The sequence below is a fragment of the Syngnathus scovelli genome, chromosome 15, assembly GCF_024217435.2.
Source record: "Syngnathus scovelli strain Florida chromosome 15, RoL_Ssco_1.2, whole genome shotgun sequence".
In the NCBI taxonomy this organism is placed as follows: Eukaryota; Metazoa; Chordata; class Actinopteri; order Syngnathiformes; family Syngnathidae; genus Syngnathus; species Syngnathus scovelli.
The window spans coordinates 7982482-8007502 of NC_090861.1; the positions used below are offsets into that span (position 1 = coordinate 7982482).

Consider the following 25021-nt stretch of genomic DNA (forward strand, 5'->3'; position numbering starts at 1 on the left):
TTGCTGAGCCTTGGGGCAATTTGACTTTAATACAAACTAACTATCTTAATATTAATGACGTGTCAATCAAATCTTCACTGCAAATTTTCAGTGCAAATGTTTCTACTTTTTATCATATAGTCCCTCATCCCAAGCAGGGATGCCACCTTACAAAATTATGTGTTGGGAAAATGGTACATCCAGCTCTGATGCACTCTCTGCTTGCGGTGTCTTTGAGTCCATCCATGTTTGGAGCTCAGCCTCACTGCCTCCCCCCTCTCACTGCGTCGTTGGTATGGTCTCCGAATCCGAGCTCTGACAGCTTTGACGGTGCAGCCCGGTTAAAATGAGTGTCTGCACTGTGCAGGCCATGTGGATAATTTGTATGAAAGGTAGACCAAGTGGAAACATAAATAACAGCCGCAGCATCTGTTTACCCCCGATGAGGCAAAGCACTTGGTGATGGGGCTGAGACAGAGATAGCAGGAGAGGAAGCGAGATAAAGAGGTATAAGACAGAGGGGAAGAGGATGAAAATAGGACAGCGTGACAGAACCCAAGTGTGTGCGCGTGTGCGTGTGTTCGCACAAGTTTGTGTGTTGGGGGGGGGGGCTAACGACGTGGTTCGGAAGGTTCACACCAGAAAAACAACAACATGATAGCGGAGATGAAAAAAACATGAGATGCTAAAAAGCCAGTCATACACAGTGGGATACGCTAATGAACACTCACATTCACATCGTCCTCAAACAGACACACACACACACGCACAGAAAGACACACACATGCACAATGCTTGCATCGGCAGCTGCGATGCTGAGTCGCTATGGAAACTGCTTCTCGCTAATAGAACTGCACCAGCCATTCCATTGCACCGACTCACTGAATGCCTGTTGCCGTGGTAACAGATTCAACTCACGTCTTTGCACAGCCGTCTGCATCACCACCTGAATCTCAGGTTGCATATAGTCTTGAGTGCGACACACGCACACACAACACACACACAAATGTGCACGACACGACAAGCTGCAACATTTATGGATCACACCAGTGACTAAAGCAGACAGCTACAAAAAAATTAAACAATTTTCTGTCCCACACTTGAACACGCTGCTCTTCTCTGGTGTATTCTAAACTTGCTCTGATTTCCCAGAGGACCTGTAAACAAATTCAATTATGCTAGCAATACCAGGACAGTATAGAAGTCACACGCCTGCATGAAGGCATTATCGCAAAATGTAATTCTTTGGCAAACAGAAACTAATCAATTGACATGTAGCTGTCATGCCGAGGCCCAAACTGTGATTGTAAATGCCATTTCAATGTCTGTGAACAAATATACACAACACACACAACCATGCTAACAGACTGCTTGCTTTAGGTTACAGCCATTTATTAATTTGTAATTGTATATTTGAGGGGAATGCGGAAACTGGTGTAGGCTGGAATTGAGATGGCTGTTAATAATGAATGCCAAATCATTTTCGGATTCAAGTGAGAATGAATCATTGTTTGCTTTTAATATTTCAGTACAGCGGTAATAATCGGAAGTTTTAATATTCATTGTGGGATCACAGAAACATGAATTGAAAAAGCAATTGTTCTGAAACTAAATGTAACAACCCAGTCTTTGAAAAATGAGCTGTAACATTTCTTCTCTTCACATTTTTAAAATAAATCTAAAAATAAAATATGTTTCGTGTAGCATCTCAAACAACGTGTAGGTTATTAAGCCGTTCACGTGAAAAAAAAAAGGTTGCTCACTGCACTCACTGAGATGGGAAAAGTGAATTAGATGCAAGGATGATCTCATCAGAACTGGATAAGTATAAAGGTGATACATGTGCACATTTTCGGGGTCATCTCCATGACTCCCAATAGAACAATCCAGCTTCAGCTGCCACCAAAAACATTCACTAGATTCAGGACTACAGGTACGCCCTCAAATTTTGAATATAACTTAAAAATAACCAACGTTTTGGGGCATATTGCGTACTCCAAATCGAAGCAATTAACTGACGAGTTCTGGCCTTCGCAACTCCTTCTAATCCATCCGATGTGTTGACATAAATGTCAAGCTTTACCGGCCCGGTTCTCATCTGGCTTCTGCCGTCTTTCTCTACATCTCTATCACGTCCAAAGCGCTATAAATGTCATCTCATCATTATTACTGTTTTCCCCCCATCTTCCATTCATAGCCTCCCGCTTTTGTAATCCTATATAGATCTTTTCCTTTCTTTACGGTGCAAATGCACACATTGGAACAAATGAGAACAAATGCGCTGGGGCATGCACATGCAAAAAGCTAAAGCCGGCACGGATGTACAAATAGAAATGTAAAGAGCTTCATGTGTGCATAATACTTTGTTATGTACACTATGTCTGGGCACGCAAATGGGAACAGATGCACACTGTGCTTGTGCTTATTTGGCTGCATCATCAAAATAGTAAGGGCTTCTGTCTCTGGAAGTAAACATCATCCAGTATTTAGTAGTAGTTCACAATGTTTGGAAAAGGAACAGTGTTGCATAAATAAAATGGTTAGCTATGCCTAAATATTGATTTTAACAAATGCAGCACATATTAAAAGTGATTAGCGTGTAGTGGATCTTTTCAGGAAATGAAAATAAAATACCCCAGCACAAAAAAGAAACATTTGGCTAAATCAACTGTGACAGATGTCTGTGTGTAAATGAGAATGCTACATAACGGTGGAAAATATGTATTCCCTTATTTGTACACATGGGAGGAAAATTTGACGACATAGCGTAAGATACAGGAAAATATCACGAAAAAAAATACCTTCATCCCTTGGTCTGTTCATTGTCGATTCGTCCTGTTTTTTCGTGAGTGGACCTAAGCAACAGGGGAGAAGAAAGAAAATTCAAAATGATTGTAGCAACACAAAACCACAAGTCACCCAGGAAAGAAGACAAGGAAAAATAGCAGAATGGCAAACTTTGTTTTTCCACACACAGCTAATGATACACTTGTTACTAAGGATTACACAGTTGTTTTTATGAGCAGATAACCAAAAAGTCAACTGTTTAAACTGCTCAGTGTCTTGTCACGGACTGCCTGGCGAATGACCCCCGGGGGCTGCTTCTCCTCCATCCTTCCCCTAATCGTTCCTGACACCATGCTGTTTTGTGTAGAAAAATGAGAACAATCAAATGATCACTCTTTTCAGTCAGAAAAGCAAGTTGATCCATGACTGTGACAAGCGCACATAATCAGGTCCTGTATCCACATGAATAAAAAAAGTCTGCAGTTCTATTTAGTAAGGAGATCATATATTCTACTCAAAGAGCAAAAACAGGACAAGCGGAGCTTATCGTTTCCAGCAACACAATCCGACTCCTGTAAATCTCAGTGTGAACAAAAGTAAATCAGCAAACAGGCACGCTGGGGAAAAACAAAACTTTGTATTACCAAGTTTTATTTGGAAGCTGAAAAACAAAACAGAAAATGATTGGCCAGTGAAGAAACCTTGTGGTCTTTGCTGCAACTCTCCCTCTCAACATAATATTGTTGTTTTTATGTTCTCTTATTTTGACATATTTCTTGCATTTGTCATCAATTCTTTGTGTGGTTTAAGTATTATAGTCCAGACTTTAATCAGGCCTACTATCCTTTTCTCTTGGATGAGGTATGTTAGGCACTGGGCTGCTTTGTTGCCTGAAGCAAAGAAACACCAAAGTCCCGCTGTGGCTGTCCTCTGCATGACTTCCCACTGTGAGTGCTTTAAAAGTAGAGCTTTGGTCATTTTGTGAAAATTTTAATTACAGTGCTTATTTTCTTCCTGGGTTTCTCCTATATTCAAATGGGTGTACTGTATATTTTCCATCTCGCATATTATATATTTTCAATCTAAATGATTGATTTCTGTGATTTGTAGTTGGGGTGCTAACGACCAGCACATAAATGCTGCAGTTTGTCATATACTCTGCCAGACTATTTTATTCAAACACTAACCAGGATTCCATATGATGGGAACATCTGACTTCCTGCTCCTCAAAAAAACTGTACCCAATCCTATGCGTCATATTTGGCTGCAGAGTTTTACCTTCAAACTCAGCTGTGGGATTCCTCCATGCGGGACTATTCACCAAACTAAAGTTAAGATGCTGAAGTTGACCTAAGGATGCTGTTGCAAGGCTATCAAAATCTCTACATGGTGCATGAGATTCCACTGAAGAGAAATTGATAATAGATCATTTGTGATGTCATGTCTCGACAGTAACCTTGAAAAATAACTTTACAGATGACATGCATGAAAGAGTAACCTAATTACTTCACCGACGAGCTAATTCTAAAAGTAACCTCGATAAATTACAAGTCACTTAAATTAACTGAAAGGTGGTAAAGTATCGGCATTTATTTTCAGGTTGCTCTCGAAACTACAACCCGCCTGTCGTCAAGGTCAAGTAAAGGAGCCTCACATTAAGCCGTAATAGTAAAGCCAGTTAAACGCGCCAATAACACATGTTTATCAACGTGACCTTAGCCAAGCAACACCTTAGCCTGCTAGTCCTCCCTGATAAGGATCCCATTCATTTGCGTTTTCTCCCTTTCTGTCAATAGAGTGCTCCATCTGCCCTCAGCTACACCTGTGTCTGCTGTTGTTTTGAAACCACTATCTGTACAGTCAGGTCTTCAAGGAAGCCATTAAAGGACTCTCTAATTTACAAAGCCACACTCATTAAATCCACACATGCTGCACAAAGCATGTTAACAAGGTCCTAAACATCTGTTGCTGTGCTACTCCGACCTGCCCAGCAGTGCATTGCCACAAAAGTCATTGTGCCGCTCCTGTCTTAACTGTTTGATTCATCGCGTGCCCGACATGCTTGACAGAGCAAACTGTAACTTTGATTTTGTGTGGAGAAAAAAAATGTCGACTTATGATCAAAATAAAGGTTTTCGGGTTTCTGTATAAAGCACCGGATAAATAAAGGCACCACAACACACTGCCACGGCAATGCAGCATTTTCATCCCATATGTCTATATGAATCCAACTTCCTGACATAAAATGTTTATCTTCCTTCTAAATGGAAAAAAGATCAATGCTGAATGGATTTCCTGCATCCTCCCCTAAACCACCAAGAAGACGCTTGATCCAAATAGTACTTAGTGCAATAGAGAGAGGAGGCACAGTTGGTCCTGAGCTACGCTGCTAATAGAGAACAGCCAGGTAGGCAGAGCGGTAATGGATAGAAAGACACATTAGTCCTCCATCTTGTCAGCAATTTTCCACTACTTAGCGCCACTCTAAAACCACACCTCTCTTCTTAATGGCAATGACTCTGATTTCATTCATTTTCTACTGCCTATAAAGAGCAGTATGTGGATGTGAGGATAGGGCCCGCTCAAAAACAAGTGGCGGCAACATTTTAGACAAGCACCACCACATCCAGAGCCAGCCTGACTTCAACATGCAAGAAAAACATTGTCCTGAATTTATGAGATGAAATTTGCCATTTAACCAAACAGCCCTTTAAAATGATGGTTACATAAGACAGAATATTTTCCACAACACAAAACTAAAGTATGCATTATAATATAATAATTATATATATATAATTATATGTACATTATAATACTTTCCACAACATCACACTGAAATATGCTTCATGACCCCAAAAGAATTTCACATATGATGAAAAGTAATTGACTGTAATTAATTAAAAAGCTCATAGTTTCATTGCTTTGTTTTTTTTTTTTTTACCAGATAAAACATGTTTACCAGCACAATCTAACAAGCTCCAATGGACTATTTGCTCAAGCACCCGGGAGCGCTTCCGCCCAGTGATCGGCAAATTTGTTTCCGATTAGCTTCCTGCGTGTGCTGACAGAAAAACTTCAGCTGACATGGAAAAAAAGAACAATTATACTGTGAGGCATACTTATATATTCCAGAAAATGGCGGGTGGAGCATTGCTGTGTCCGGATTGAGATGCAATACTTACGTAATAAATCTATCTAATCTAATTTTCAAAATTTGCTTCTCAAGAGACTTTTTTGCTCCTGTAGATTTTCGACTCTATTGAGGAGTCCATCTTTGCTCTTCCCCATCATTAACGTGTCAAACATTTAGCACTTTTTGTGATGTAGAATATCATTACAGTGATGTGGATATTCAAGTCTCGCAGCATTCAGCCAATAGCTGAAAAGAGATAATTGGCCAGTACAAAAAAAGCAATGACAAAAAGATATGCTCAAGGGAATTTTTTTATTTTTTTTTGCATTACATGAAATTGTTCTTTTGAGAAGAGGCCACTGGTGAGTGAACACAAACTAAACGCATGAAAGGATAATGAAAACAAACATTGTTTTTGGGTCATAAGCATTTCGCCCCGTATGGCCCAGAAGGAGGGCCTGCTGGTAGGTCACATGATGTGGCAGCGCTGGCCAATACACAAGGAGCATTTCGCTGAGCTTTTCCCCAGCACTGTTTGACCTAATGTAGCTCCATCTCTCATTCAGTAGCGTTTCTATTCGGTTCAGTGAGCTAGTGGCCGCAGTGCAAGCTGTCTCCTGTCTCTCTCCATTTCCTCTCTGCAGTAAATGGGATGAAGCTGCGCTATGTCATGTCTGCGCTGGCCTGTCTGCTTGACAAGGTGTGTGACACAGCAAGCCCTGCATCCAGCTGCTCCCGGCGCATGTGGGCCTACACACCGCTCCGGATCTCCATTTCTACTGTACCCCCCAGCCTCCTGCACCCTTCTCACTTCAACCATTCCACCCTTGAAATATGGTTTTAATAAAGAGCACAGCACTGTAAACGACTGCTCGAGCAGTAATAAAAATGAAGGATCTCAGGCCTTCTCGTTGAGGTGTGTCTTGAGGAAATAGGAAGGCAGCAAGACGGTGCAGCCTAGTTGTGCAAGACACTGCAGGAAGAACGTCACAAGTGGGGGTGGGGTGACAGAGAGAGAGGGTGTACTTGTTTTGGACTGGATGCCTATCGAAAAAAATTCTCATTTATATATTTGAAAGTTGAAAAAGAAAGTGGCAGAGGTAGAGGATCAGAACATGGATGGATTGATAATTATCTGTGTGTGCTTCCATTGCAATCAAACAGAAAATATCTCCAAGACTTGATTCCCTCTTTGGGGCAATCTTCTCAAATATACACATTCTTCTTCATCTTCATCTAATGAATTTCCGGCCAGCTGCTCTCCTGCTCTGATGTCCTACTTCAGTCATAACAGCCTGTCATAAAAGATTAGGACTGTGACCAATTATAATCAGGAACATCACAGCGGCTGGCTCCGCCCAGTTACTGCTAACAAGAGTAAAAATACAAGCAAGCGAATCACGGCATCCAGACATAGCAAATATGCGACATCGTCACACACGGATGCCGTCTTTGCTTGTGGTTATTGGCAGCTCAATACAGCCATAGGCCAGCCGGAGAAGGGCATTGGGTTCATTTGCATTCCGAACAGTGACCCATTCTGCCGCCATCTGCATAACGATGGAGGAGAGACGAGGGCTTGCTTCCAGATCAGGGCGGGAGGGTGGGGGGCGCAGAAAGAAAAATGACTTATTTTGTGCAATAAATAGCACAAAGAATGTGATCACTGAGGGTATGAAAACGAAATAGCTGATCGTTGTATGATTGGACGTGCTGTCGTTTTCTGGAATTGAAACTTATCAGAAACCAAGCCACGCACTTCGATTTGGAAGTCAATTTGATTCAAGTAGCATATGAATTTTAACACGCAAGTTATGAGTTGGATTAGGATTCCTAAAACTATCTCCCACACAGAACAGGCATGAAATCCACCGCTCACTGCTACATTAGTAAAAAGTGACCTAATAAAATTTATAGAAGCGTGAAACGAAAAAAAAAGTTTATTACTCCCTCTTGGTGTGTGGATATGATATAAAGCATTATATTTTGGGATGGACAAAATGGACTAGATTTCTTGGCTGACCTTTACAACGACATGACATCATCACATCCACACACATTTCCACTAACTCTTCTAGGGTGGTAAAAGAAGCATTTGAGTAAAATTAAGTCTATTATTTAACCACTGAGATCCTCTGAGTGACAACCTGGGAGCTGAATCCACATTTGATCACTCGAACCATTTTGAAATCAACCTGACATGTTATTGATTGAAAATGGAGAAAATCCAACAAAAGTATGGAGAAAAAGAAAACCAAAAAAAGTCAATCAACATCTTCATCTGCACTGTCAAAATCACTATTAGTCGTTTTACTGTAATCCAAGCTATGAACCAGACTAACGACTAACGAGTAGAATCAGAATGATCAATGTAGCACTTATTTGGATCTAACTGGATCCCATGGTGCGTGCAGGTGAGTGTACGTCTTGGCAAGTTCTGTCTAACTGAACTCAAAGCCAAATCACTTTCCATGAACTTAAATGAACAAACCTTAAAAAGGATGGCATATGGTTGGACTTAATTATTGACCAACTGTTCCATGTCGTCATCAGTTACACCTTCAGTGAGAGGCGTGTGATGAGGTTCCCGAGCAGTTCCAGGCAGCATCATGTGTCAGAGTCGCCCATGCGTGAAAGGATTTGCAACAAATCGTCACTGCTAAAGACATGTCTGCCATAGGCAAAGTAAACAAATCGAGAGATCGTGACAGTTACATATGGAACAATGGAAACATGTTTGAATTATTTTCCTCTAAGCTCTTTTTGTCTTTTTCACACGAGATGAAACACATCCTCAGGGACCGCATCAGCTTTGTAAGTGGCGACCCCTGACTGTAAGTGACAGATTCTGACAAGCAGAAGGGCCGCGTGTAAGACTGTCTCCCTCGTTTGTACACCTATTCTCCCGGGAATAGCGCCGCGCATTTTACGTCATCCGTTATTGTTATTAGTGAGAAAGAGCACCGTACGATGAATAAAGTACAACCTAACAACATCCCTGTCAACATTTCGCCAAATATCTTCTCTTTTGATTGACTCATAAAAGAGGCATTAATGTGTTTACACTGCAATAACATGTATTTTCATTGAAACAATAATAATCTCGAGCAAGGCATCATCCCTGGTAGCCAAAGTAAAGCTGACATACTGTAAAACTGTGTAGGCTGAAATCCACTGCGATTCCAAAATGAAGGGAATTGGTTTTTGTTGTTGCTTTTTTTAACATTTTTCATTAGTCCAGGATACTCATTAGCACTGCTTCTAAAGTTGGACTTTGATGGTGTTTTCTTTTACCTGCCAATTAATTAAAGAACAAACAATGAGCCTATTAAGAGAACCACGTTTTGCATGATGCTATATTCTCTTTTTTTTTTAATCTTACCCCGGGAGGCCAAAACAAGGTTGTTTTTGGTGTTAGATTCTGTTTGTATTCTTTACCCACCTAGCTCACACTAATCCTAGCAGCCTTAATTACCACTTCCTCCTGACCTTATTAAGAACTAATATGGAGGAAAGTACTGATGTGGTAACCCTTCAGTCAAGCACAGTTATTACACTGAATACAATTTAAATATATTTGTTATGAGAGCTACTCAGTGGAAAAGAAAATTCAAATTAAGAATTCCAGTCTATTCCTCTGAGACATAGCTACGCGGAACTTAACAGCAATAAGGTATCAATATAAGACTTCGTCGTTGTCACTCACCATCTTCTGTTGGTACGTAGATGTTGAGGTAAAGGCAGTCCTCGCTCTGGTTCTGAACATAGGTAGCTGCAGCATCCAGATTGTCTGTGAACCACACAGGGAGCATGATCTCAGGTAACACCCCGTGAACATTTTGGGGACACACGGGCGCAAATTGAGTGGCGTTACGGATCTCCTGCCAGGATCCGGGAGCCTCGGGGGGCTGAAAGCGCCGTTCGCCAATGGGCGCGGTGGCGTAGGGTACTCCCAAGTATTGTTCCACGGGGCCCAGGATCTCGTTGTTGAGCTCCTTTCTGACGCCACGTATCTTTCCATAGCCCGTGGATATTATCGGGTTTTTGTCAACTCGCTGACACGAGGAGAGGGTCAGGTGTAGTACGATCCCCAGGAGCCAAACCAGACAGGGGTTGGCATTCCTTTGAGGGGTACGTTGACGTTTCCCACCAAAGCCTTGGTGGCCGGCAGCATAGAGAGGAAAAAGCATGTCCAAAATAAAAGCTCCTTTTGTCATCTTAATAAGACATCAGCTTGATGATCACAGATTCACAGTCATAGAGGAGAGCGAAGGCAAAAAGAGGACTTTTGTTAATAGTTTTCCTTGGGTGACATGGTGCTGTGGTGGTTTTGGTAACATTCTCAAGTTGAACCAGGAGGCTCATGTGTCTTCCTCTTTTGATGGTCCAAAGCTGCAGTCAAGGGGCCAACAACACCTACGAGACAATAAGGGTTACAAGGGTCAGAATACATATATATGTGTTCAAACAATAATGGCATAGCCGTGTCCAAACATGCAGTTTGGGTTCAGTTCCCACTCAGTGATGAAGTGAATGTGAGTGATGCTACACACATTTTAAAAAAAATTGAATATATTGCCAACACTGCGACCCCAAAACAGACTTATTATACTTCCATTTTCTCAACCTTAGATCAGTGGTTCTTAACCTTGTTGGAGGTACCGAACCCCACTAGTTTCATATGCGCCTTCACCGAACCCCTCGTTAGTGAATTTTTTTTAATTTTTTTTTATTCAAGACATAGATGTTTTTTACTAATGCACAAAATGAGCTGTGCATGAACATCACCTTGTTCAAAGAACAAAACCAACACAATGGATGAACTTGCAACAAATTACATACTGGCAAATCAAAAGCTACACGATAAAACTGGTTTGTTCGGACCTCCTCAGTGGGGGCTCTGTCGAACCCCTGAGACCGACTTACCGGACCCCTAGGGTTCGATCGAACCCAGGTTAAGAACCACTGCCTTAGATAATCTGACACCTACAGGTCCTACTGTACTGTGCTAAAAATACCCTCATAGGTTTGTTTCAGCGTGCTAATGAGACAAGATGAAAAGCGTACGGTCCACATTAGTAATGAAGATGAATACTAATTTTGTTTTACTCTCCAAAATGATGAGGGTAGGAAAATGATCAATTGAAGAATTGTTAAATAACTTGATCACTGGCATACAATTAAAATCTTAATGATGCCATTCTTCAGAGCTGTTTGAATACTGTCTGTCCAATACACTGAAAATAAATATCTATCCATCCATCTTGGATACTAATTATCTCTCCTGGGGTTGCGGTCGTGCTGGAGCCAATCTCAGCTGAGTCGGGAAGAGAGGCATGGTACAACCTGGACTGGTGGCCAAGAGATCACAAAGAAAATAAATGCCATAAATAAATCAATACAAGCATATAAATACAACCTTTAAAAAGCACTCTTTCATGGATGGGGGCCATGCCAGCGCCTTTCCCTCACAACTCAGTTCATTTGGTTCTTGCTCCGCACATTATTACAGACGAATGGGCAGTGCTTATCGCACTCTGGCTTTAGTGACAGAGCCGTTTAGGTGTGATAAAGGCTTGATGTGCTACCCACATTTGCTTGAATGCCACATCATACCTCCATCGTGTTCAAGCCCACAATATCCACTCTTTCCCCTGCCATGCTGCACACACGCAGCATTACTGGAGGCTCGAATTTGTGACGTGACTGCAAATGTGTCTCATTAGAAAAACCAGAACCAAGCTGCCTGGAAAAAATATTTGGTCAACTAACAGCAACGTGAGTGACTCCATAATGCGTCACACACCCGAGGTTGTAAAACTGGTCAAAACAACTTGAAACCTATTTTGGTTCGTACATAACGAATGAATCTTGACAGCAGTCTGAAAGTAAAGCATTGAATTTATGATTTGAAAAATAAATAAATGAACCATAACCTGAATAAATTATTGACAATATTACAATTAGCCAAAATAAATGAGAATCAAAATTCTGCAGTATTAGTTGGTTGCCTGGCAACCTTACAGCAATGACAAAACTTCTTGAAAGTCCAAGAATTATACTCCTCACATGACCACTTCAAAACAACAATTTACGCAATAAGAATATAATCATGCTGCATACTTGGTTCTTTGGATGTTTTTGAACAGAATGCTGAATGTGCAATAAACTTTCATCAAATCAGTGTTTGAATTGCTTTTTTTGTTAATTGTCTAAATGTACTGTACTGTACTGTACACACAGCAATGTTTTGTCCCTTAGCATAGGCTACTGAACAAATACACTAGATTATCAAGGTCAGAGTATCTAGAACAATTCTATTGGGACGTACACACTCGCTGCTCGGTTGTGAACATAACCTTTGATAGCATGCAATGTGTGGCGTTACCCTATTGTATTCGACTACCAGAGATGGATGCACACATTTCAATGCGACCTTGATGTTCCATGTTGCCAAAGTCTATGGCCAACCCAAATTGGTGTGTCTACCTTACATTCCTAACATCTGCTCACGTCAACCATCTGAGGGCTGAACTGGCACTAAAGTTCCGTCTTTGCACATTAAGTGGAATAAGCCGACACCCAAATCACCTGGCTGATGTAAGATTCTCGGGCGCCGCTTGATACAAATGGTGGTGCTGTCAGCTAAGCTGCATGAGAGGGTAATATCTCCCAGTGACTGGGACATTTTTATGGCTGTGTTTAAATGGAACAGTCAAGGTAGTTTGAAAAAACTTTGGAGAATGGGGGGACTCATCTTCTCATCCTACACATTGAAGCTGCCACCCATTTGTGTTCAGGATATGTTGGGAGCTACAAAAATAGAAACGATGAGGAGATGGCTGCTTCCATAAGTAGCAGCCATCTCTGCTTCTAAAGTACATCATAACCTTACATTTTATTTTCTCAAAAGCCACATCTTAAAGTTTCTCTGTTGTCCAACTGTGTGAGGCATCAGTGAAGCAACACGTAATATTTTACGGTCCTACTTTACTTGAAGTAGTGCTTTTAAAATTGACAACATCATAAAGTGGCCTCATGTTTGAAGAAGCTTTTAAGGCAGGTGCAAGACTAGCACGACAGCAGGAGAGCGCTGACTGAACACCTTACTTTTGTTAAATATATCAAATGCAGTCTTGTGTTACAGCCTTTCTAAAATAAGGTACTTCTTATTGGTTTAAGCCAGCTCTCATCATTTGAAATCCCAAGTTTATCAGTTTGCCTCTCTCTCTCCCAAATCCATTTTTTAAATGCTAAAAATGTGATAACCCCCAAAATTGGACAACAGCCTATTAGATTCTTTAAAGCCCACATACACAAAGTTCTGGCAGCAATTTTGTTATAAATTATGCAGCATGTTATTTTAATGGAGAGTGAAGTCCTTGAAGACAAGGGGAGTGCTGTGGGGGCTAATAGGCAAAGATTTGGCAGACTTGATTAATTTAGCTTTTAAACATCTCTTAATTTGATCCTCACTGAACCCTGCTGAGAGGATACTGGAGTTATAGAGTCATATTTTCTTTCAAGCTGAGGTTATGAAAACAATGCGTGTGATTAAGGTCGCTGCATACAGAGAGACTTGAAAAGCATCTGAGTCATATTTGAAAATAAAAAAAACGCAAAATTTAGGAGAAGAAATTGAACAGGGGAAAAACATGGCAGACGCTTTACAAGGAAAAGCACAGGCATGCAACTCTCTACTTGGCACATTTCCCACTGAAATATTCAGAATAGCTGGACAACAATACACTTTGCACTTTATATGAATAAAGTCCATAAAGATGTTGTATTCAAATCCATTGTCCCATTATTTAACTGTACATAAATTCCATTACGTTCTCCAAAACACTCACAATGAGCTTTTTGTTTGTTTACTAAATGTAAATGATTACATTTTGCACTAAATGCAAGTCTTGGAAGAGCAGGTTGAAAAAGATCTAATTAAATAAAACCCTAACAACAGAAAAAATATTTTAATTTATCCACAATTGCCTTTGGTAATACCTTTAATGCATGCGATGATATTCAGAGCAGAATCATCTGTGAAAGAAAGATGTCGAAATGACATTGTTGCTTTTGTATTTCCAAATGATGTGGGGATTTTTTATTTTATTTTAAAACATATATTTTGATTTATTATAGTGTAAAAATAATTGAAAAATTCCGGCGATGCCTGCTTTTCTTTGGCCAGTGACAGCATTTACTTGGACTACTGCTGGTTAAAATTAAATGCGATGGGATCTGAGTGGTTAATCTGTTTTGCAGTGAAAGCTGGAGGTGAATTGGAAGTAAGAATGTGCTCATTAGATACAGGACTCACTCCAGGATCATTTATGCAAATAGTCAATTCTGAGAAGCCTCAAGTCAGGCACACTCACACAGTCAGACCCGTAATTATCCCTATCTTTTGGTGTGGGGCTAGCATTAATGTGATAATGAGAATGGTTTATAGTGATCACGATGAATGTGTGGGCAAATGTGCGTGTGTGCGTGTGCGTGTGTATAGTGTCATGTCTCACTAATTAGTGAAGAGCCATATAAGAATGATTAGTTGTGTTGCTTGTCTGTCACAACACTCCTAGCTTGAGTGACCAGTCTGACAGCGTCATCGCAAGCTCTGAGGCATTTTGAGAACTAGATAACAAAGCCCGGCCATGATGACGAAAGACGATATTTGAGTTTCACTGTTGTTCCTTATTTGGAATAATGATAATGATAGAGATGGTAATCTTTTTTAACACTTGGCACAAAAATGTGGAAGAAAAAAAAATGGAGAAACACAGTGAGGAGATAAAGGCAGTCTGTAACGGCATGTCTAGAGGGGTGCAATTTAAAAGGAGATTTACGGGATGACATTGAATTAACTAGCTTACGTTCCTCAGGCAGCCATGTTCAATGCTAAGCCCCCCGAGCAAAACTGCAATCAGCTTTTATTCTCCAGTGTAGACTAAAGAAAAGTCAAAAAGAGTCTTAGGATCTCAGGCTGATTTGAAATTGAGAAGTCGGTATGTAGCGATGTGCCTTGACACTGCTTTGGCCTACTTTACGCGTGACCATTCTAATGTGGCAACACTGAGCGAGAGCCCCTCAATCACATTTCAAAATTGTACCATACTTTATCTAATCTCTGGATTGAAGCACGGAGATGCACTGACATACCCTGCGAAATCATTTCACATTGGACCAAGGTCTTAGAGGGCAAATAGGACAAAGAACACTCAGTGTCCACAACATTAGGTGAATCTATTGAGACCCAGTAGAGAAGCTAAGTCAAATAAGTTTGCCTTTACAAAGATACACAGTACAAAATATGTAGAACGCGGACCTCACCCAAGGTTGAACATTTAACAAACGTGAAAACAATCATCGTTTGTCCGACCATGTAAAAAAACAAAAAGAGATATAGCCATAGTTAGAATTAATTATAGTGCATGGGTGCACCTAGATTTAGTGCCTATTTTTCATGTCAGTGACGTCAATGTGATCTGTGTTATGACAGCCAAGTGAGGATCGGGCTGTGCAAAAGTGTGCTGCTGCTCAGGATGGGCCAGAGACCAAAGCAAATTAGCTACACTCTCATTAGCATTTGTGTCAGTGAAGTCAACTGTCCTTTGCTAAAAGGAAACCAGATAACATCACTAACATGCACCAATATAAACAATTCTATAAATATGATTTTACAATGCCAACAAAACACTTTGGTCTTATTGATTGACAAAATCTTTGGTCAGTCTGCTGCTCTAAACTTAGTAGATTTTTCTTTAAACTGACGGAAACTTACAGTTGTGATGTCAGAGGAAAAGAAAGACAGCGTAAGTGTGAGGTGAAATGAGGAAAGCGGCGAGGGCAGCTTCAAAAAGATGAGGAGGAGCAGATGTCAGAGGGAAAGAGAGGAAGGAAAAACAGGCTAAATGGAGGCGAGTGCAGGAAGGAGGTTGGCACGCATGGTTAAGTGGTCAAGTTACAGCTCTGCTGCCCTCCACCATACTCAGAGTGGATACAGAAAAAGTTTACACACCCTTGTTCTAATCACAGGTTTTTGTGATGAAAATGAAATGAGAAGAAGAAAATTCATTTAAAAACCTTTCCCCCAAAACAACGTATTTGCCTGAACTCCTATACTCCACGGTGAGAAGCAACTGGAGTGTTGAACACCCATCTCGCTCGACCCCGATGAAATTCATTCCCTTATCTGAACGTAGCTCTTCTACCTGGCCCCTTCTCGCGATAAATCGACGCAAGGCGTTGAGAAACGAGTCGGTGTCTAGTAAAGCTGCTACCTCGATGTGAACACCACGAATGGCTAAGTAGTCAAACAATCCTTGGATGGACATTGAATTGACTGTTAAGAGAGGCCAACAGAAATGTCAAGAAATTGAATAACAAGTACCAGTCTAGACCAACTCTGGAATCAACAACAATCAACTCCTCATGAGCCATATCCAATTTATATCAGAAGTACATTATTTTATCCAAACTTGATTAAAACAAACAGATCCTCGTAGCAATTAAGTCGACACGAAGTTCTATTTTTTCCATCAAAAATCTATTTTAACAAGAAACAAACAACCTTGAATCCCTTTACAAACCGAACCTGTCAGTCACATTTTTTTCCCCCCAGATCTAAAAATGTAACCCCTTTGTATGTTTTCTTATGATATATTTTCAGCAGCTTCGTCACACATCAAGGTGCCCAAGTGACTCATGGAGAATTATTTATTTATATGTTAAGATAAGATGTACCTCAATAATATGGCTGCCAATTTATCACGCATGATAATAATTATGTTATAATAAAAGAGAAACTCGTTAAAAAAAAAAAAAAACATTACACGGGTATGTGTCAATGTTACTGTGGTGCAATGTTTAAAATTATGTTTGGTTTCTCAATTCTATTTGTGAACAGTCATTGAAAATTAGCAGTGGTATTGTTTTGCACTGTATAAGAGGATAGAAAAAGTCAGTGCGAAATTCCAGCTTGGTGTCTTGTTTATAATGCTTGCAGATGGAGCATATTTTTTAGTATGTCAGTGAGACAGATGATCCTATCTTTTTTTTTTAATTAATGTCTGTAGAGCTTACACTGTGCTCACCATTTATACAAGAGTGTCACCTCCAATTTTAATGGACTCATTGTATCTGTTATTACAAGACAAATGCAATAGTTGTTGGCAATTAAGAAACCAATGTTTGGTGTGGTAGAGTCACATTTAATTTAAGACACTAGCTAAATCCAAGAGATAGCAGCACCCCATGCACTAGTTTGTTCAATTTTTTAAAGTTGAATAATTAACACTCCATTTATAAAAGATATTATGCATGACAGAATTAAAATGCATCACTAGTGGGTTGAACAAATTATGAGGGGGAGTGAAAAGCGTTATGTGATTTGGGGCCGACATCTTAAATCTGTGTCATTTCTTCTCGTTAGTTATCAAAAATAAAGATAAGGTGAACTGCTATTTTGCTATTTCTTTTTTAATTTAAAACGCTAAACAAAAAAACAAAAAAAACTATATATATATATATATATATATATATATATATATATATATATATATATATTTTTTTTTTGCATCATTCAATTTTATGCTTTGCTAAAAAATATGGGCTATAAAACTGAGATGATTGTCAGTATTCAATTACTTGTCCTATGTAATGTGTGCATACGTAAGCTTGTTAGCCTCCACAAATCAGTCCTGACCACAACCACGATCCATCAAATGATCAATTAGCCATATCAAGGACAAATGCATTTGACGCATCAATGTTAATGGCTTAATGCATCCAGTCTGACATGGAAGGAAGCTTTTGCTGCAATCGGAACAAGTTTTGAATGTTTTTCTTCTGTTTATTCCATCATTCTGTAGGTTTACGTTTAGTCAACATATTATGTCATTCTGAAAACAAAATCACTTCTGCACATCAATAGTTTCATTCTTGGACGGTATCTGGGGTGTAATTCAGCACAACTTTATCGCATAGAGCCCAGCCTTTCTTTTAAATATGCACTCCACAGTTAAATCAATGTCACTGGGAATGCAAATCAAACACTGAGCTCAGACAAATGAAACGTCATCTTTAATTGGGAAGAAAGCAGTGCACACAATGTGCACTTTTGTCTCGTGTTTACTAAGCCTGCAAACGCAAATGAGCACATCTGCGGATACAACGTGCATTGAGCACTTATTTACTGTTTTTTCAATGCAATTATTTTTTCTTGTCGTTGTAACTGTGGTGTGACAATGAGAGCAGCATAACAAGTGATCTAACCCAGTCCGCAATGCTTTCTGAACCTCGATAAAATGTTTTCATCCCTGACAGTAATAAGAAATTCAATTACTGTGATCTAGCCCGGTTATTTATTTAACAATGCTCAACAACATCAAGCTATATTGATTTTTGCAATGTGATAATAAAATAAATAAAACAAATCACAATTAAAATGTCATCTTTGACTGAGGGGCTATTTGATCTGTACAGTGTGGTACATGCACTTTGTTTCATAATTACTGTCCTAAAGCTATTCTTTGGTTTGTTCCAAGATGTTATTAAGTTATGTATGAAAGATTTAACTTAAACATATGAGTATTTTTTTTTTTTTTTTTTTAAGTGTTCACATTATTTAGCAAGTCACATTTTTATGCATAAGGAAGAAGAACAGGGCTTTTTCTGCTAATGAAAAAGCAGGGAATCGTCCAAAGCCTTGCAAAAAGCAATACAGTGGACATTTCAAGGCAATCATTGTACTATTAAATAATTTGTGGGAAAGAGCAAACAGTTTTGTTCCAATAAAGGCAGATTAAGGAAAGTTTCTGCGTGTCCAAAAGCACGTTTCTCCGAGAGGAGATTTAATTCCTGCATCTTTGCTGTAGAGGCACCAAATGCTGGGCCAAATGCGTGTTAATCTGTTAGTTCACTGATGTCATATGTATGTACAATATTCTGACCAGAAGTGACATGCTACAGGTACATTATATTTTTATTTTCATTGGACTTTCATATTAGCTTTCTCTCTGACCTGTTTTACTGAATGCAGAACTCGGTTGCGCATATCCCTTATTATCCAACAAAAATGCAGAGTTGCTAATAACTCTGAGAAACCATAAGCCGCAGTGGCTGGTGAGCGAAAAAGTTCATGTCAAGCCCTTTGCGGGCCTCTGAAAAATGGATGGCGAGCTGCAAATAGCCACTGGGTCTTAGTTTGGACAATCTTGATCTATGAGGCGAGAAGGGTACCTCCAATCAGCAACACTGGGAGCCAAACACTATATTTTGAGGACTTTTGGTGGAAACGTGGTGACAACAACTTGCTGAACATTGTAGGCGCAAATATAATTACTGATAATACTAAATACAATCTATTCACAAGAAGATTGGAAGCAGACGGCTTGACTTTATTACCAAAATGCCGGTCTGAACCTGCTTGACTGTGTCATGAAGCAATTTTGACCGACATTCCATTTGAGAAGATGCATTTTACTTGACATCACTATGTCAGCAGACACACACGCACACACAAACAAGCAGCTGCTGAAATTTAAATGTTGCCTTAAGAGGCCTGTCGTGTTGAACTGAGCGCATACCTTGAAAGATGGGATGAGCTTGCTGCATTGCTGATGAGTTTGTACAAGTGGAGCACTAAGACTTGTGTGATGTGTTCTGTTGAGATGATTTGTATACCAAAATGTGGCAACCACCCAAAGGGGAACCGAATAACATGGCATATGATACTTTAATACGGCTTTTAGTACCACGGTTTGCACTGCTTCAAATGCATATAGTAAATTAATAATGGTGTCAAAAGAAGGGAAGCAGTTTGGGGCATATTATCAAAAAATATTTCTTAACTTAGAAAAACATTTGAACTGTATTCAGGAATGACTTGAACATTCAATATTCAATGCTTACTTTTTTAGATGCATCTGTTAGTGACTAGGCAGTTAAAGATTTTTGAAACCAGATTTTTTTTATCTGGATTATGTAATGGCTTCCTTCCTTTGATAGAAATCAGTTATGATTTTTTTTTTCATTTTTTTGCAAAACCATGCTGTCTTACAAATTCATCAACAAGCAGCAATTACTGCTATAGGTCTTAGTCACAAGTCTGTTGGTGCCTGTATTTTTCTCCTTTATTTGTAAACTATTTTAATCTCATCATTTTCAACAACGAAACTAATTGCCTTTGTTGAGTTGCCTTTGCTATTGTGCACCTGATTGCGTCTCGTGTTTTATACTGTAGCCGACGTAGCAATCATTCAAGCCCCCTGAATTATACTGAGCAAATCCCATGCTGCCTCTCTAATATAATCATCTATAACACATTTCACCCCTAATTAAAAGAAATTGATTTCGCTAAGCAGATCAGAGGTAATATTGTAAAAGTGCTCGGTTGTTGGTGGGAGGGATATTTCTTTATTTTTAACAAGATATGGGACCGTGTGTTTCACTTCAATTATTGTGCGGTTAAACCACTTTCAGGTCGCTAAGCGTAAATGTGATCTAGCCTTACATTTCTCAGATACTCATCTACCACATTTGCACAACTGAGAAGACGGCATTGATTTGCACCGTTTACTTCAGAGTCAGCATAAGAACACAAAATTAAGGTAGGGTAGAAAGCAAATGATTATATTACATACTAGAATAAATACTGTCATATGTTGTATGGAATAAGATTGAGATATATTTGAATTCATAATGATTCTCACTCCTTGAATAACAATTGGAACAGTCACAATCTTAAGATAATACAAGTCATGGATGTGTATTGGGCACGGGCATGAAATTCTATTGATTAATTTATCACATATAAATGAGAATGTGGATTTGATTGTGGCTAATCATGTCTTGAAGCAATTGAGGGAAAATTGAGTCTCAACTAATTTGCAGTCTATTTGTTAAAACAATTGCCGAAAATGAGATTAAAAAGGGGGGTGGAGGGGGCAGGGGTTCCTTTCTTATTTTAATGTTTCTGTTCTAATAAAAATTAACAATTATTTTATTCATTTTATTTTATCTTTTTTTTATTATATTACATTTTTAGCTGTGTCCAGACCTCACAGAAAAAATCAGTGACCAATGTAATGCGGAATTCACACAAACACACTACCAGAAGAAATTATTTTCACAGTGATCCACCAGATCCAGCTGATGTCACTGTGATTTTGGCGCGCTATTCTTACCAGGCACCACTTATTTTGACTCATCTCATGGACGCTTGTTATGTGATATTGTTCAAAACAGGTTACACAACGTGGTTACCATGGTGTTTCTCTAGCTTCACTTCACTCACAGATAATGGGTCAGGTCAAGCTCTCCTCCCTGGTCGTGACTTGACTCAGAGCTGGGTCATTCTATCGTCCTCTTTTTTTCTTTTGTCCAAACATCTTCACACAGAAATGTAAATTCACAAATCCTCATGACAGCGTACACAAATAGTAATAATAGCTTTTAAAAAACGTATAGACCGGCACAGACTGTTCCCATGGGGAGATGATGCATTAGCAGAAGAAGTGAAATTTACAGAAACATATATTGAACTGATTTCGCATTTGTTGATAGTAACTTATAAACACAATGATGATCTAGTATGGTCAAGAATGTTGTTGACAGCCCAATTGATAAATTAATTGATAAACACAATGATGATTTAGTATGGCCAAAAATATTGTTGACAGCCCAACGAGTGGTCATACGAGGACACTTGTAGACTTTTTGATATACGACATGTGCGTGTCATGGCATTGAGTGACTGGCCCACAACTCATAGTGATGTGACATTTACTTCAGAGATGATGGGAGGAGGGGTTGTATACAGAAGCGCATATACAAACCCCATCACTATCATACTAAAACATGCCATCTCTCAGTTGCTGTATTAGAACACTACATAAGACAGTAACCAAAAGAAATCGTAGAGAGTTGAGCAGTAGCCTAACTCTTTTTGCCCCAATTGCCGTTACGGTTTTGAGGTCATATTGTTAGTGCCGACTGAGATTTCCGACTTCCAATTGCAGAAAGAACATCGTTTCCATCATTTAGGAACACTTATCAGTTTATGACATATCCTTTTTTAGAATCTATACTAAAGGCTTACCTTCTCATTTCTCTTCTCATACTTCAACCATTTAAACAAACAGGTAAATGAATGGACAAGTGCTTAATGCAGATGGTTTATGGACCTTCACCACATAACATCCACCAGGGCAAGCAGCTAAGACAGTATATTTTTTCATACCGGTACATTTTTGTCTCATAACAAGGCTCATTGGTCCTAAAATTGAAAATTTCCATTAAACCACATAGTAATGCAGCATCAGAGAGCAGATAAAGGGCCCATTTCATCTACGACCAAATCTATGATCTGTGCCTTGTTTTTAAAATTCATGGCCTTCTACAATCAATAGAAGTGCAGGACAAAGTAGTCAGGACATGGCGGCATGCTGATGAAAATTTCACGTAGGTGTCGTGTTGTGTAAGCGCTTTGTTTTGTATGTTTAAATACACTGTACAACACCGTGGGAATGGAATTAACACTGACATCTGACAAGGTTGCTCTCTTGTCAGTGGAAATAATCTCAGTTAGTCAATCAATAATACAGGGAAGTCTAAATTTGTTATGTGGGAGTGCATATCACAAGTCTTTTTCACGCACTTCCCACGTATGTTTCAAGAATGCAACCTAGTTCAAGGAATGAGTGCACTGAGGAGAAAAAAAACAGCAACTTTATCCTTTGAAATTTGAAATACGATATAGCATGTTCATTGAGGAGCTGCCAGAACAGAGGTCTTGTTGTCTAGCATTAAGCAAGCCCTGGCCAACCACCGCTGAATATTAATGGAGCCCTCCCTGGATCATCGGCGACTGTGCATTTAATTCCCTGTCTGGATCTTGTAGGACACTGGCTTTATGTGTTTCCACTGTGTCACTCTCAGAGTTTTATTATGTTTTCCACCAGGGAAGACATCATCATCAAGTGAGGTCTGACAGATTCTGATTGATGATTGATTCATACGTATATTCTTATTAAACAACCGAGCTGCCTGCGGGATAAAAGCATAATGATAATATACCTGGACAATGGAGTGGTAAATACTTTTGAATTAGAAGAGGCATCGCCATTTAGCAGCAGTGACAGCGACTTGGTGCTGAATGCATGAAGTAGCGGGCTACTGTTAAAATGTGACACTTTATCAACAGGCAAGGCCGATCTGAGCTTCCCACGGGAAAAGACACGACTCGATCTGTGCTGTGGAAACTAAGTGATTTGCGCTTAAATACCAATTGCCCCCGGTAGTGACAGTGCGTCAAGGTGGACTCTACGTGCGCAATGTGCTAAGTCACCAGCGGAGCGGTGCGGATTGCGCACGCATGAACATCCAAGATAGTCCGCAAACGTCTCACCAGGGGGTTGATGGTGCTCAACATATGTCTTACCTTCAGAAAAAAGCGGCGCATTTCCGAGGATGACGGCGGTCGTAAACGAGTTAAAGTCCCTTTAGTATCCTCTGGTGTTTGTAACTAGGCCATTTCTTGTGCGGACGTGATTATTTCTCAGGAGACTCAGAGGCATCCGCACATCAGCACACCTTCCCGGGTTCCGTCCAGCGTTTCCACCCCCCCAAAAGCACAGCAGCCCCTTCTTCCTCCTCCTCCTCCTCCTCCTGCGCCTCCTCTCATTCCGCTCAGACTACACACTTTAAAGATCACAATGTTCTTTTTTACTTAAATGTTGCAATTCAGAAGAAAGAATGATTCGCACCGGGAATAACGAATGGACGCGCAATGCAATGGCGTCAAATTTGCGCGTTATTTGCAGTCAACGCTGTGTGTCCTCTCCAGTCCGATCATTATCCTGAAAAGCTTCTCCATACATCGGACCGACAGGCCTCCCTCAAAAAAACTGGCTTCATATGTGAAATTGACACCCCACAAAAAAGCTCCGCGCTCCTCTTTTTTTGCGCGCTTGCGTAGGGATGGGGGGGCTCTCGCTCTCCCTTTCGCTCCCGTTCTCTCCCTCAACCCTCTCTCGCCCTCTCTCTCCTTCTCTCTCCCTCTCTCTCCCGAGCCCTCGCTGTAGCCGATTCTCTACAATCCTGGCTTTATAATGGTAACATTAATTGCACATATAGGGATGCTGTGATTAGACGCAGCAAAGATGCTCTCTTTCTATCACCGCTGCTCCCATGTATCTCTCGCGCTCTCTCATAGGACAATGCGTTAATATTTCAAGCTCGTTGTCATGACGAGGAGGTCCGACGCATAACTCAGTGACACTCTGCTGACGTCATCATGTGGAAAACCAAAGTCATCATCTCAGGCTATTTGGGAGGGAGGCTAAGATTATTAGTGAAACAATTGCTTTGATTTAGCAACACTGTAGGCTCGCTCTTGCTCCATCCACTGGATGCACACGACTGTTACCTGCAGTTTAAATGAGACTATAACATTTTAGAAACCTCCTTTCCTTTGCAAGCACTCTAATGAAAGGGCGTCCATGTGTCTTTCAGCATGACAATGACCCAAAGCATAATGGCAGGGCAAAAGAAGAAGAAGATTCAGGTCATGGAGTGGCCAAGTCAGTCTCCAGGCCACAATAGCAAACCTGTAGCAGGAGCTGAAGCGTCAAGTTCCCAAGCAGCGGCCAATTGCCTTTTTGGTATGCATGTAGAATCTTCACTTTGATTGCAAGTGACGATACAGTCCTTGAATTAAATCGGATTGAATTATTCTAGATGAGCCAAATATTGTTCTCGAATTCAATTGCAACCATAGAAAATGACACTTAGCAAATCTTTACAAAAGTGAATTGTTTTAATTGATTAATGATGGTGCTAAAACTACTCGGAAAAATGTACGAGACCTTTCCCAGAGGCCAGTTCATTCTTGACGGTTGTAATCTATGGGATTGCATACGCCAGGCTGGACATCATTTGGAGCCCTTACAGAGCATGAAGGTTGGATGGGGCACTGAGGAAATTGCATTATTTCTTATCTCTGTCACCGCCTGTTCCCACCCAGGTTTGTTTGGGAGTTTTTCCTGGGTATTCGCAACATTTCGATCACCGGGGTCACTACATTGTTATGTGCGTATGTGCTGGGATTGGGGAAGGAGTGGT

The 25021-nt window shown here is 40.1% G+C and overlaps 1 protein-coding gene across 2 annotated transcripts in view; it reads right to left on the minus strand.

Annotated features, from left to right (window-relative positions):
- The window catches only part of nlgn2b (neuroligin 2b), a 42632-nt gene extending 18529 nt beyond the window's left edge, over positions 1-24103 (minus strand). For both annotated transcript variants that reach the window (XM_049742346.2, XM_049742345.2), the window contains exons 1-3: positions 23340-24103; positions 9606-10315; positions 2781-2834 (exon numbers count right to left, since the gene is read on the minus strand). In XM_049742346.2, the coding sequence (XP_049598303.1) occupies positions 2781-2834; positions 9606-10116 (565 nt within the window). In that variant the 5' untranslated portion in view covers positions 10117-10315; positions 23340-24103. The remainder of the gene's footprint in view (positions 1-2780; positions 2835-9605; positions 10316-23339) is intronic.
- Positions 24104-25021: the final 918 nt, after the last annotated feature.